Source organism: Sinohyriopsis cumingii, chromosome 1, assembly GCF_028554795.1.
Source record: "Sinohyriopsis cumingii isolate HCF-2022 chromosome 1, ASM2855479v2, whole genome shotgun sequence".
Classification (NCBI taxonomy): Eukaryota; Metazoa; Mollusca; class Bivalvia; order Unionida; family Unionidae; genus Sinohyriopsis; species Sinohyriopsis cumingii.
The window spans coordinates 10,136,157-10,151,987 of NC_142961.1; the positions used below are offsets into that span (position 1 = coordinate 10,136,157).

At 34.8% G+C, this 15,831-nt stretch overlaps 1 protein-coding gene across 2 annotated transcripts in view; it reads right to left on the reverse strand.

Annotated features, from left to right (window-relative positions):
• Positions 1-1,246: 1,246 nt before the first annotated feature.
• Positions 1,247-15,831, reverse strand: part of LOC149806403 (spliceosome-associated protein CWC27 homolog) — a 61,981-nt gene continuing 47,396 nt past the window's right edge. For both annotated transcript variants that reach the window (XM_089952869.1, XM_089952877.1), the window contains exon 11: positions 1,247-4,283. In XM_089952869.1, the coding sequence (XP_089808995.1) occupies positions 4,130-4,283 (154 nt within the window). In that variant the 3' untranslated portion in view covers positions 1,247-4,129. The remainder of the gene's footprint in view (positions 4,284-15,831) is intronic.

Consider the following 15,831-nt stretch of genomic DNA (forward strand, 5'->3'; position numbering starts at 1 on the left):
GTTTTGTGATAAGAATATTTTCAGATGGGCAACTGTGGCAGCCATACTGGATGCCCAAGGAGACCATTTTTGTTGATATGACCATCCGATCAGGAGGAGCATCAGTGACAATATTTTAAAGATGGCTGATATGGTAGCTAAATTGGATGTCAGATTGGCACCAATGCATTTACCAGACATCAAAAGTAGTCTCGCATTGGAAATTTCATGCTGATACAACCATCCTTTCAGAAGGTGTAGTGATACCAAGATATTCAGGATGGCTACTGTGTGGTGGCCATATCTGCAATCAGATCAGCACCATTTTCATTTAAAATCAATTGGACAGTGTAAGGAGTCTTCTGGTAAAAGCCCCAAGTCAAAATGACTCTCTGTTCAAGACAAGTTGTGATAAGATCTTCAAGTTGCCTGTCATGGTGGTAATAATGGATGTCCACTTTTATTTAGGGCCAACTTAAAAAACCCATGTTGATATGACCTTACTTTTATTTAGGGCCAACTTAAAAAACCCATGTTGATATGACCATATTTTTATTTAGGGCCAACTTAAAAACCCATGTTGATATGACCATACTTTTATTTAGGGCCAACTTAAAAAACCCATGTTGATATGACCATACTTTTATTTAGGGCCAACTTAAAAAACCCATGTTGATATGACCATACTTTTATTTAGGGCCAACTTAAAAAACCCATGTTGATATGACCTTACTTTTATTTAGGGCCAACTTAAAAACCCCATGTTGATATGACCATACTTTTATTTAGGGCCAACTTAAAAACCCATGTTGATATGACCATACTTTTATTTAGGGCCAACTTAAAAAACCCATGTTGATATGACCTTACTTTTATTTAGGGCCAACTTAAAAAACCCATGTTGATATGACCATATTTTTATTTAGGGCCAACTTAAAAACCCATGTTGATATGACCATCCAGAGTAACTACAAAAAGATTTTCATTATGGCCACTACGGTTGCCATATTAGACATCAGACTGGCACCGTTTTCATTTATGGACCAACAAGACCATGATATGAATGAGTGGATAATGTTTCATGGCAATATGTCAAGTAGTTTAAGATGAGTAGCGATAATAAACCTGTGCTAATGGACAGACATATGAGGGATGAAAGACCTTCTCATAAGCTCTTCTGTCTATAACCAGGAAACACTAGTAACATGACTACTATGTAATGCTCCCTACTAATGTGGGTTGACAATAAAATAAACCACAACACTCATTATCTGTAGTCACATCTTTTACTTTAGATTGCATTTAACAATGAATATTCAATGTTTTAAACATGAGATTTATTAGTTAAATATGTACAACAAAATCAAATGTATGAAAAAGTTCATAATACATTAGGTAAGCATTACTGTACATGCATACCACAGGTATTTCATTCAGTTACAATGCCTGGAACAAAACCACTAATATTAAAAATACATTTTGCATGCTTTCAAAAAATGACAGACCTGTCCTATAGTTACAAAACATAAAACAGGTATAGATAGTGAGGTGTAATCTATGGCTGAAAACTGGGAAGGGGGGCAGAGAGATCCAGTTTCGTTTGTTTTTTTTAAATGGGGGATTTTGGGGATATTTTTCTAAGGAAGCAAATGTAGGGCTGCTTGAAAATATGTTGTGGGATATTTTGCACCTCTGGATGATTCTTATGTACACTATTTGAAAAATCAGCATTAACCTTGCAATAAAGTACCCTAGAACAGATCCTAACACAGGAACATGTACAAGTATTAGTGTAAATGTTCAGAATAAAATAGTAACATGTACAGGTATTAGTGCAAGTGTGCAGAATAAAATAGGAACATATATATTTATTAGTGTTAAGTGTACGGAATAAAATAGTAATATAGACAAATATTTGCATTAATGTGCAGTATCAATTGGTTTTTCCAAAGAACATAAACGTTACCATTTCAAGTTTGCAGGCATCTGGATTTACATATATTACTGGCCCAAGTGTGAAAAAGTATGGGTGATATATGGGTTTGGTTCGGTTCACAGGGTCATTTGGATATGAGAATTTTGGCTGAATGGCTTTCAAAATAATGGGTGTTCATTTTTAACATACATGGTACCCAGGGAAAGCACGTTTTAGAAACATATGCCTGAATTCTTTGATTAATCAAAGAGTTAATATGAAAATGATTGAAAATTCTAAACTGCAACAATAGTTGACTAGTTCATATTAAAAGTGCCTTCTCTGGGTGCAAAGTATATTTTACTGGAACAGCCTTAACTGTATTTACAAATCAAAGTAGTCAAAATCAATATATGTCATATCAAGGAGTCAAAATCAATTTACCTGCCAACAAAGGACAGTCAGCTCAAAACCAATGTACCTGTCATATCAAAGGAGTGAAAACCAATAGACCTATCATATCAAAGTAGTAAAAACCAATATATATGTCATATCAAGGAGTCAAAACCAATATACCTATCATATCAAAGTAGTCAAAACCAATATACCTAACATATCAAAGTAGTCAAAACCAATTTACCTGTCATATCAAAGTAGTCAAAACCAATATACCTGTCATATCAAAATAGTCAAAAGCAATATACCTGCCATATCAAAGTAGTAAAAACCAATGTACCTGTCATATCAAAGTAGTCAAAACATATTTACCTGTCAACAAAGGACAATCAGCTCAAAACCAATATACCTATCATATCAAAGGAGTCAAAACCAACATACCTACCATATCAAAGTAATGAAAACCAATATACCTGTCATATCAAAGTAATCAAAACCAATTTACCTGTCAACAAAGGACAGACAGCTCAAAACCAATATACCTATCATATCAAAGGAGTCAAAACCAACAAGCCTACCATATCAAAGTAATGAAAACCAATATACCTGTCATATCAAAGTAATCAAAACCAATTTACCTGTCAACAAAGGACAGTCAGCTCAAAACCAATATACCTGTCATATCAAAGTAGTAAAAACCAATTTACCTATCATATCAAAGAGTCAAAACCAATATAACTATCACATTGTTAAAACCAATTTACCTGTCATATCAAAGTAGTCAAAACCAATATACCTGTCATATCAAAGTAGTCAAAACCAATTTACCTATCATATCAAAGTATTCAAAACCAATATACCTGTCATATCAAAGTCGTTAAAACCAATTTATCTGTCATATCAAAGTAGTCAAACCAATATACGTATCATATGAAAGTAGTCAAAACCAATTTACCTGTCAATAAAAGGGCAGTCAGCTCAATCTTCTAATTAGCATAACATCTTCTACACAATTTGAAGTTTGTTTTCCTTGAAATTTCTTATTGCGAGAGAATACAATAAGTTATGAGTTAATTTAATAAAATTTGAATGCAAAAAAAGTGAAGTTACAACATAACGAATTGGTACATGCTATTGTAAACATTCATTACCGACAGTAATTACTGAAGCAAAGCCAAGCCAAGATTTTAAAAGCCTGCACCACATCAATGAGCACATAATTATTTACACATAGCCTGCTAATGGTCCACAACTCGGTCCACTGAACATTTCACACAAGCTCTTTGACTTTTAATAGATGGAGTAAATTGTAATCCAGACACAATCCTGGATGAAGTGGCTACCTATTCTCTGGGGATGCCTCAATCTCCCATCACTCACCTGCTTAGTGAAAGCTCTATCCGTACACATAAATGTTCTTACACTGTATTTCTTTGACTTATATGGCTGCATTCATTTATCTGCAGATAATGGTATCCTTATCATTGATTTTTATGCATGCATCCAACAAGCTTGCTTCCAAACCACAGTTCATACAGAATTTTTAAACAAATTTCATTCATGATTTTTAATATGGAAACCCTGCTTTACTGTATATACTTGCTTGTAAGTGGAGTCCAACTGCAAATGCATGGACCTTGATCTGTTATTGCATAAGGTGCCAGCATATCTAAGCCTATGTAGTTTATATACTAGTAACCAGTAGAAAAAAAACAACACAGACTCCAATCTGCCAGTGCATTGTGCAACAGCAGATCAGGGTCTATACTGTTTGCAGTTAGACTAGACTCATTCATAAATACACATGGTATTTTGTCTCCATTAAAAAAAAAATGACTGCTATCGCTTGTCTTTCATGCTCTGTTTGCTTGCTTCTCGTCTTCGTTTTGTCAATGGGTTTCTGGGATCATATATTTCATACCTGTCCAAGTCCTGTATATTGGCATCAATAACTTTCTTGTTATGTTCATCAAATGTCAGTTTGTGACTCATCCTAAACGAAAGAAAAAAAAAGTAGATTCTGCTCTTTGTCTTTTATGTGAATGGTTGTACATTGGTATAACGTTTTCAGCAGTGACAGTGATGGCATGGTCATGCGCTTTCTCAAAGTATTAAAAGTCATATACCATCTTACCTCAGTTTCTGTGTTCAACTGAAACTTTGGTAAAATACTATGAAATCTGGCTAATAACAGCATGAGCTTATAATTCAACTAATGAAGGTTATATGCTTATTATTAAAATTAGAAAAGGTTATTTGGGCTTATTATTTAAATTAGTCAAGGTTATTTGGGCTTATTATTTAAATTAGTCAAGGTTATTTGGGCTTCGACACGTCCACGGATGGCATATATCTACACACCAGGTCCGACGGGAGGCTGTTCAACCTGGCACGACTGCGCTCAACGACCAAAGTGAAAGCTGTGCTCATCAGGGAGATGCTTTTTGCAGATGACGCAGCTCTTGTGGCCCACACCTAGGAAGCCCTCCAGAGACTGGAAGACTGTTTTGCTGTTGCCTGCATGCAGTTTGGTCTCACCATCAGCTTGGAAAAAACAAATGTCAGCGTGCAAGATACCACCATTGCCCCTTCAATCAAAATCAACGGTGTCACCCTGGAAGCAGTCAACAACTTTACCTACCTGGGGTCAACCATCAGCAACACTCTCTCGATTGATATGGAGCTGGACAGAAGGCTTGGAAAGGCAAACACCATCATGGCTCGATTAACGAAGAGGGTGTGGGAAAACAACGCGCTGACAGAGCACACCAAGGTCCAAGTCTACCAGGCCTGCATTCTCAGCACCCTTCTATATGGAAGTGAGACCTGGAGTACCTACATGAGGCAAGAATGCCAGCTCAACTCCTTCCATATACGGTGCCTAAAACGCATCCTGAAAATCAGCTGATAAGACCGTGTTCCACACAGCAAGATCCTACAGCATGCAAGTACCCTCAGCATGTACTCCCTGCTAATTAAACGCTGCCTTCGATGGCTGGGTCACGTCCGACGCATGGAGGATGGAAGGCTGCCAAAGGACATCCTATATGGACAGCTGGCCACTGGCATGAGAAGAGTCGGACGCCCCTCACTCTGTTTCAAAGATGTGTGCAAGAGGGACATGAAGGCATGCAACATTTCACCCGATGGCTGGGAAGAGCTGGCCGAGGTCCGAGGCACCTGGAGACTGATGGTAAACAATGGCATATCAGTCGCTGATGTGAGGAGAGGCCAGTTGGTGGCAGAGAAACGTAAGAGAAAGAAGAATGCAGCAGCAACCACAGTAACGCAGACTTCCCAGTATGTCTGCACCAACTGCAATTGGGACTGTCACTCACGTATAGGCCTGCACAGCCACAGCAGACGATGCCAACAGAGACAGACAACACCCCAAGGGCGCTATTCGCATGGTCTTTCGAGACCGAGTCGCCAATGATGATGATTTGTGCTTATTATTTAAATTAATGAAGGTTATATGTCTATTATTTAAATTCATCAAGGCTGTTTGTGCTTATTATTTAAATTAGTCATGGTTTTTGTGCTTGTTATTTAAATTAATGAAGATCATTCATCTGTTATTTAAATTAGTCAAGGTTATTTGTGCTTATTATTTGAATTAGTCAAGACTATGTGCTTATTATATAAATAAGAGATGGTCATGTATGCTTCTGATTTCAGCTGTACTGAAGGTCATACAAGCTTATTATTTCAATTAAGTAAGGTCATATGTACTCATTATTTAAATTAGTCCAGGTTATATGTGATTATTATTTAATTTGTGAAGGTTATATGTCATTATTTAAATTAGTCAAAGTTATATATGCTTAAAGGGGACGAAAACCCGGACCTGTACAGTTGTATTGTAAATAGAAGGATATATAGTAGTTTGTGTAGATAATCTATCCCGACTATTTTTTTTTGCATCTATTGTATTTGCACAAACATTTCATACAAAATATTGTCTTTTATTCCGAGATGAAACGGAAATAACCTGCCACGAATTTGTTATCTCCCTTCCATACAAGCAGGATGTGACGTCATTTGAGACAATTAACGTATAAAAGTTGTATTCAATTTGTGCAGCAAAATGTCAAGTAGAAACAAGATAGTTCAATGCACAGCTCTAAATTGCGTGAATAATATCAGTTCTGGAACAATCCTTAATTATTTTACTCTTTTTATTTTCTTTCTCCATCTTTGAAAAGTAAGAAATTATCTACCAAATAAAATAACATTAAAGAAATGTTTACGCTTTTTCATTCAATGTTTCCAACATTAATTTATTATGCACGTTTGGTTTTGTATGTAACTGCATTGGATGAATATGCATTTTTTCTTCCACACTTACATTCAAGACTGTTTTCCACTTGTTATATAATAAACCCCTCCTTCCCATTCTGCATTCATCTTTTTTGTGTAATGTCAATAATAGAAAAATAAATCACTTATAATTGAAAGTCTGTGTGTTCATATAAACTCATTAGATATCTTATAACTACACACATCGGAACACCACGATACAATTTTTAAAACAAATTTTTAAACAAATGTTACTGTTAACTTTCTTGATTGATATATCTATTATAGTATCATTATTCATTAATGTGGTAATTACTCTCAAACTCTGACCAGGCTGATTCGGTACAAATCGCTGACTCCGCCTATATATCTGGCTGATTCTTCAAACTTCCAAGCTGATTCGGACCATGCGAAATGTTATTCAGTTTAGTCCAGGATTGTTTTTAAAGATGATCTTCTCATTATGTCCCAAGTAAGTTGAGCAGTTCAAATATGCATTTAAAGTAACAAAATCCCATTAGTATGCGTGATCATGGTATTGTTATATATAATAAAATAACATAATCATGTTTATTGTGCATCAGCAATTTAGTAGTGAAATATTTTTTAAACTTCTCGTTCAGCTTTTTAAACAGTTTGTTTTATTGAGAAATAATAAAATTATGAACATTGACAAAAAAGAAGAAATAAACTAAATGATGGGAGTAGTACATGATAGTTTTCAGAAACCGTCCGAATTCTGTGCATTAGCCATGATGTTGAACTCAATAGCGACCGGATTTCCTGAGTAGGCGTCAATTATGGTTTTCATTGAGTTCAAGTCTCATTCATCAATGGTTAGCAAATCTCAATGAAAAATCAGATTAAATTGTTCAGTTAGAGAGATGATACTATAACCCTTTGGATTATTGACGACAAGAATTCAGTCGATTTCTGTTCAAAACAAAGGATTTAGCTTATCTAAGATGGCTACCAAAGTGGATTAATTTGAAATTGAACTACATCTACCATATCTGAACTTCAGTTGATACCAAATGAAACACATTATGCAAGTTTCTTTTTCAAAAGTTTATGGATATGTGCCAGTCATATATAAGTATCTCATCTTATACTTTCTATCACTGTTATGAACAAGCTGAAAATATCAGAATCATGGAAACTTATTTAAATACCAGCCTTGTATGTTCCTTACTCAGCACACTTAGCTCAACTTTTTCTGCATCATTCTCTGGCTTTAGTATGTCTGATATACCTGAAGATCAGAGCCACACAGATAATCCCATGAAGGAAAGTCATGTTCAGAGTGAAAATGAAAACAATGGTACAGATGATGATTTGGAGTTATCCAATATGGCTGACATTTATCCAGGATTCCTGAGGGTCAAACATAATAAATACAGTACCACTGTGCATATAGATCCACAAAAGTATGAGTTTGTAAAACAGTTATTGGATTCAGAACCTTGCATGGCTTCATGCAGTTCAAGTGTTCAAAATGGTACTATCTACAGAACACAAGAGAAAAACACTGTGACGGCTACATTGTATAAAGCAATATGTGTCTTACATATAAAGGGGCTGAACAGTCTCACATGATTGGATCATATTATCTGTAAATGTAGACAGGATGAGAATACCATTGCTAAAGGCAGTTATATGCTGACATCTACACCAGTAACTAGATGTAGTACCAAACGTGAAACAGCTCCTGAATTCTTTGACCTAAATGACTCAGGCAATAAAATTAACACCCCTCCAGAGTGTCAGGCAATTACATGCTCCATAAATCATGACCACAGCAGTGATGGCTTAAACCTTAATGATTTCTTCCTGTGTGTAAATAAAAAAACAATTAGGGACTTGGAGGCCCAAATTTAAGAATTAAAACTACAGTTATATGCTATTAGGTCAGTACAGTGAATGATTAATGAGCAAGAAACCACGTGTGAAACAGCAATTCAGACAGACTCCCGAATAGAAACAATGTCAGATGCTCAGACACAGACAATCCCAATACCAGCCAAAAGAAAATGTAAAATGACCATGCAAGTAACAACTGATACCCAAAGTAATCTTGCATTGCAAACAACAGTACCCCCTCTCAGTCACGTGTCACACCTGCAACTGCAATTAATATACACCCATGACCCTCAGCTCAGACAGGTCTGTTGCCTGCACCAACAACTGCATTTCTCAGTGCTCAGACAAATGTGTCAACATCAGCTCAATTAGCTCACACAACTGAGACACCAATTTCAGCACCCCTTCCTCCAAGAGATCTGACTGAAACACAAATCACCTGAGTCCAACACAGGCTCTGTCAATCAATATATTATACATACTAGGAAGCTGGCAAAGAGGAGAATGCCAATGCTTCATTTATGTAAAAAAATCTGAATGTACCTAGTGAGACTCTTGTCTCTAACTATTCAATGGACGCTATTGAAAATGCAAATGGATTTTCAGGGTCTGTATGTAACTTTGAAAATGCTAATAACTATGAACATTTCAATATAGAAATATGATGTCATATTGACAAAAGTAGTATGGAGACAATCTCAATGAGTATCCCACTGCATGATGTCATATATATAATTGATAATATAATTGATATAAAACTAAATACAAAAGGTTTTAACATAGGTCACTTAAATGTACAAGGTATAGTGGGAAAAACAGACCAGATTAAGTTAATGATGTCTTCCAAGGAAAATAATATACATGTTTTAGGACTCACTGAAACCAAAATTAAATGCTAACCACAACGATATCCATTTCACTGCCAAGTCTACAGTACACCATTATGCAGGGACAGAAAGACAGCAAGGTGAGGTCTTGTTGTATACATTAGGGAAGATGTAAATGCAGAAAGGCAACTTGACTTGGAGTCACATGAAATGGAGAGTATCTGGTGGAACTTTCTCAAAATAATGCAACATCATTCCTAGTTGGTTTCATTTATAGGCCACCTCCTTCCAAAGCAATTTGGAATGATAACATTTTGAAACAAATGGAAAATGTTCTTACACAGGAGAAAGAAACATATCTACTCAGTGATACAAATAAGGACCTAGTCAATGCTCAAATAAGGAACAACCAGATGGAATTTATTGAATCATTAGGCCTAGTCCAGCTGGTAAATAAGCCGACAAGGACAGAAAAATCAAGCACTCTTAATGATCACATTTATACAGACCTACCAGACAATGTGGCTTGTGTTGATGTACTAAATAGTAGTCTTAGTCACAACTATCTTACTTTTTGACAAGAAAGGTCAAATGCAAGAGAAATAAGAAAAACACACAAAAAAATGATCACTTACAGATCATTGATATATTTTAATGAAGAACAATTTCTCAGTAACCTATATAAAGTTCCATGGAACATGATCCAAAATTTGGATGACATAGATGAAGCTCTGAGGGTGTGGACTGACCTATTTATGGATGTAGCCTCTAAGCATGCACCACTGAAAGTACATCAAGTAAAGAATAAAATCCAACCTAATTGGCTTACTAATGAAATCTTAGATGCTATGAAAACATGAGACCAATTCAAGGCTATGGGAAACAATGCACAATATAAAGTATGGAGAAATAAAATAACAAGTATGATTAAAAAAGCTATAAAAAAAACCCACTTATTATCAATCATTACTTGACAACAAAAACAGCAACACAAACTCCATTTGGAAAATCTTCAATGAACTCACTGGAATAACACACAAAGACAAGACAAATAAAACTCACTCACTTCTGGTAAATGACACCATAGCCGTTGATGACACTAACATTGCAAATGTTTTCAATGCTTTTTTCACCAACATTACCACAAAATTAAAAGAACCAGTGACAGAAAACAACTTTAATGAACTGAAAAAGTTCTGCAGCAGCAAAATCTGTAAGGAGGTATGTTTCTCTATTCCACCAGTATCAGAAAACTTTGTTAACCAAGAAAGTTACAGGACTGGATCAGAGTGGTCTATGACTCATTAAATCTTCTGCCTCTGCATAACATTCATAATTAATTTAAGTACTGCAACCTCATATGTCCTCAAAAGATGGAAAACTGCAAAAGTAACTCCTATTCATAAATTTTGTTCCAAGGATGATGCTGATAACTACTGACCAATCTCAATACTACCAAACTTGTCAAAATTGATTGAAAAACATGTCCATGACTCATTCATGTCACCAAACACTTGCTATTACACCCTAATCAATCAGGCTTTAGACAGAAACATTCCTGTGAGACTGCCTTGATCTCCATAACTGATAAATGGCTTCAAGCACTTGAACAAGGTAGAATAATAGGATCTGTAATTGTAGATTTCAGGAAAGCTTTGACATGGTGGATCATGAAATCCTTTTGAAGAAACTGAAAATCTACCAATGTGATGAAAGCACAGTTAGATGGTTTACTTCATAATTAAGTGAGAGAATACGACATGTTTATATAAACAATGTTCTGTCTGAACCTGGAACAATTAGATGTGGAGTACCACAAGGCTCAATTCTAGGTCCAATACTATTTATTTTATTTATTAATGACCCACCACTTTTACTACGAGACTCAATAACATCTACAGATCACTATGCACATGACATAACATTGTCAGACATCCAAAACACAAAGCATGAACTTGAAATTTCTTTACAGAATGCCCTAAACAAACTGGACAACTGGTGCACATGCAATGGCATGGTGGTAAATACTGGTAAAACTAAAATATTACTTATCTCAACATGGCAAAAATGGACAAATCTTGATAGTGATGAACTATGTTTGACATGGAAGGATACAAATTTGCAAATGATCTGTCATGATAGACTACTTGGTGTTTTGGTCAATAGTAACCTATCATGGACTGAACATATTAAACACATTAGTAAAAAAGTAAATTCAAGTTTATGGCTTCTCAGTAGGATAAGATATTTTCTCCCTGAAAGGCACAGAAAGCTATTTTATAACAGTTACATACAACCCTATTTAGACTACTTAATACAGTATGGGGTAATTCAAATGATAAAAACATAGCAAAGCTGGCACATCTTCAAAATTGAGCATTTGGACTAATATCAATCCAGAAAGAAAGCAAAGAAAATTTAGCTGGTAAGTTAAAATTATTACCTATTATAGACCGAATCTGTTTGAGAAAAGCCAAATTAATGTACAGGATATCTAATAATAGTGTTCCTGAATAGTTACAATCACTATTCCAGTATAGGCTACCTGGCAATACTCCCCACCTGCAATCCATATCTACCAAACAGTATAAAATTCCCAAACCAAATAAGGAATTATATAAAAAGTTTCTAATACTCTGGAACTTTGCTCTGGAATAGTATTCCAGCTGAGATTAGAAATGCCCACTCTATTTCCTTATTCCAAACCCAATATATTCAGTGGCTTCAGAGATGCAACTAAAATAAATTAATTCCTTTGTATGCGGGCTTAAAGGTAGATTAGTTCTTAGCTAATTGTGTTACCCTGTTTAAAAAAAGTAATTATTATTATTATTATTATTATTAAATGTCTGAAACATGTAGCTACATTTAAATTAGGCAGCTATATGTCAGAAACGTTTGTCTATATCTAAATTAGGCAGCTATATGTGTGAAACGTGTAACAAAGTCTAAATTAGGTAGTGATATGTCTGAAACGTGTAGCAATGTCTTAATTAGGATGCTATGTGTCTGCAATGTGTAGCTATGTGTAAATTAGGCAGCTATTTGTCTGAAACATGTAGCAATGTCTAAATTAGGCAGCTATATGTCTGAAACATTTATCTACGTCTAATTAGGCAGCTATATGTCTAAAACATGTAGCAATGTCTAAATTAGGCTGTGATATGTCTGAAACATGTAGCAATGTCTTAATTCTGCAGCTATATGTCTGCAATGTGTAGCTATGTCGCAATTTGGCAGCTATATGTCTGAAACATGCAAATATGTCTAAATTAGGCAGCTATATGTCTGAAACATGAAGCTATGTTAAATTAGGCCGTTATGTGTCTGAATCTTTATCTATGTCTAAATTAGGCAGCTATATGTTTGAAATGTGTAGCAATGTCTAAATTGGGCATTTATATGTCTTAAATGTGTAGCTATGTCTAATTTAGGCAGCTATATGTCTGAAATGTGCAGCTATGCCTAAATTAGGCTGCTATATGTCTAAATTGTACAGCTATGTCTAAATTAGGCAGCTATATGTCTAAAATGTTGTTCTAGGGTTTAACGACATTTTTTAGCACAAGGTAGGCTATACATGGCAGCCAGTGTAACTGGTGGAGGAAGAACCCTGGAAAACCCAGGGAAGAACCACTGACCCACGAGAAGCTACTGGCAGGCTTTCCCATGTACCCATGCTAGTCGAGCCTTGGGCTCAAACACATGCAGGCAGAGGTGAGATGGCAGTGATCCGAAACGGTGAGCGCTTTAGACTCAGCCACTCAGTGCCCCTTTCTAAAATGTGAAGCTATATTGAAAATGTGTACTGAGACATGCTAAGAAATCCTGTATCACATGTATAATATGTAAGCTATGTAATAATAATGTTGTTTACAGGCAAGACACTGTGTTTCAAGTAATACTTGTATACTTTACTTCTATCTCTATGGATCTACAGCAGGGCTTTCCCTCATAGCAGACATGCCAAATCTAACAGGATTATCTCAGTAACATTTTTCTGCAAGTCGGACTAGCTTTCCTTAAAGTGTATTAAAAACATGTCTAATATTGTCAGGTTGTATTTAAAAATCCAGAAATGTAGCCGGAGAATGATGCATCAACAGTAAATATTATGTTGAACTAAAACGCTTGTAGAGTCATCTTAGATCCTAATTACATCCAGTATGTTTTGCAGGTGATATGGAGCTCAATGGCCTAATGCTATATCTGAAGACGATGTAATTCTTGACTTTCTTTTCCCAATTTTTCACATGATGATGGCAATCCTTTCTCTTGACAAAAGGTATACTCAATCCAACACAAAATGTCTAATAAATGTAGTTATAGCCCTTCCTGCTTTTTTCCCCAAGAATTATGAATATTCTTTTTATTATTCTGTGCTGACTATTAAAACTTTTTATAAGGCTTATAGTCTCTTTCATTTTAAACATGTATAATTTGTTGGACGCCATTTTTATAAACTTCTATAGGCAACATACAGATGTTTTGCATGAAGAAATATGTGCAGTTTAAGTCTCATGTACTCCTGTAAAGTTGGTCTGGTATATATATATATATATATATATATATATATATATATATATATATATATATATATATATATATATATATACATACACAGTGCAACCCTGCCATAATACGCCCCGCAATAACGCAAATTCTGATATAACGCAGTTGTGGCATGGCTCCCAAAATTTGTATATTCATTTGCACACGAAAAATTTTTTTTGTTCAAAGTATGTAAAATAGTATATAAGAAATTTATTATCATTTTGGGGAAGAGATCGCATATGAATTCGAATATAATAAGATCGTGGCATGGTTCCTGAAATTGTAACTACATGTATGTGCATTTTTCTTGTATAGGGGGAAAATACTGTTTTAAAGTATGAGAAATAGTGTGTAAAATGTTTATTATCATTTTGTGGAAGAGCTCACATATAATATGAATATAATACGATCATGGAGTAGCTTCTGATATTTAACAATTTCACCAGGTTCTTGAAGTGTTGTGCCAAAATAAATATTATCAGAAATTTACTTATTACTGATCCATGAGTAAGGTCAGTAAGTTGTTTTTGTGATTGTCTTCAATCAATTCTTAATACAATCGTTGCTCAAACAATAGCTGACATGTGTTTCTTCTTTAACTGTATGCACAACCAAGCAGCAGACAATGTGATGGTTGATAAAAGATTCTCACAATTTAATAAACATCAAGAAACGAAAGCTGCTGGGCTTGGTGGTGATATTAGATGCAGTCAGTTGACCAGTAAATAATGTCACTTTTATTAGCTGGAAATTGGAAGGGTATGAAATTGTACATGCGTTCAGCTTACAATTTTTTTTATAAAAGTGACTCAAAACCATTGCAGGCATACTGCACTTAGTTCTCAGGTTTTACATGTGTATGGTGTCTGCTTATGAACTCGCTATTAATTTCCTATTTTTATATACAAATATTTTACCGTTATGGAAAAGAAGTTCACATATGCAAGTCGTTCTCTGCACTTTGTGCAATGATTAGTATAGTAGTTTTCACACATTTCTTTCGATATTCCCATAATCTGAAGTAAAAGTTATATGCAGGCTGAAAGCACATTTTGATTGTTAATTATTCTTGCTGTATTTGTTCAAACAAATAGGAGTACAAGCATCAATTATTAAAATTTACAATGGATAAATGTACACTGAAATGCATCAGAAAATTTTAGCAGTATTAAATTTGTACAGACACTGTTTATAAACACGAGAACAAAATGAACCATACATGTGCCTCATTTTTCTTAACCTAATTCTACCGTTAATTTTTCCCATTAAATTCAGACACATAATGATCAGTGAAAAAATTACTGAATAGTTTAAATATGTATGCAATTTTTGCAATGGAATTACATGTATTATGGATTAACTGCAAGCCCTGATGGTACAATATCAGATGGCAAGTAAATGGTGTTAATACTCTATTCATGCCATACATTAAGACACTGAATTCAGACACAATAATCTGGGACAAAATTATTGAATATTGTAGGTCTGTGTGCAATTTTTCAATGGAATTACATGCATTATGGATGAACTGCATGCATCGACGACACAATGGTAAACATATACATTAGACATGAATACACGTATATGTGCCATGAAATGTTCTCTGAAAAAAGTAAAATACTGTAAAACCCTGCATTACCACGACCCCACTATTAACACGATCCAATTTTTTGGACCCCAATTATATATATCAAGTGATTAATATCAAACAAGCAACATCTGAAATTAACCTCTCTGGGACTAAATTAAGAGTTATCTAGTCCAAGGTGTAACTCGATCCTGGGAGTTAGAAGTTATGATTTATATTAATGAGATATAAATATGTAATGTTGATAATACATTTATAAGACTGGAAAAGTCTTTAATAACCTAATTTGGGGAGATGAAATTGTAATTTTCTTTTGGCAACATATATACATGAAAATACATTTATGAGACTGGTTTATATCATCTGATGAAATATGTTTTGCTAAAAAGACTTTTGTCTTCAACAAGTAAGGC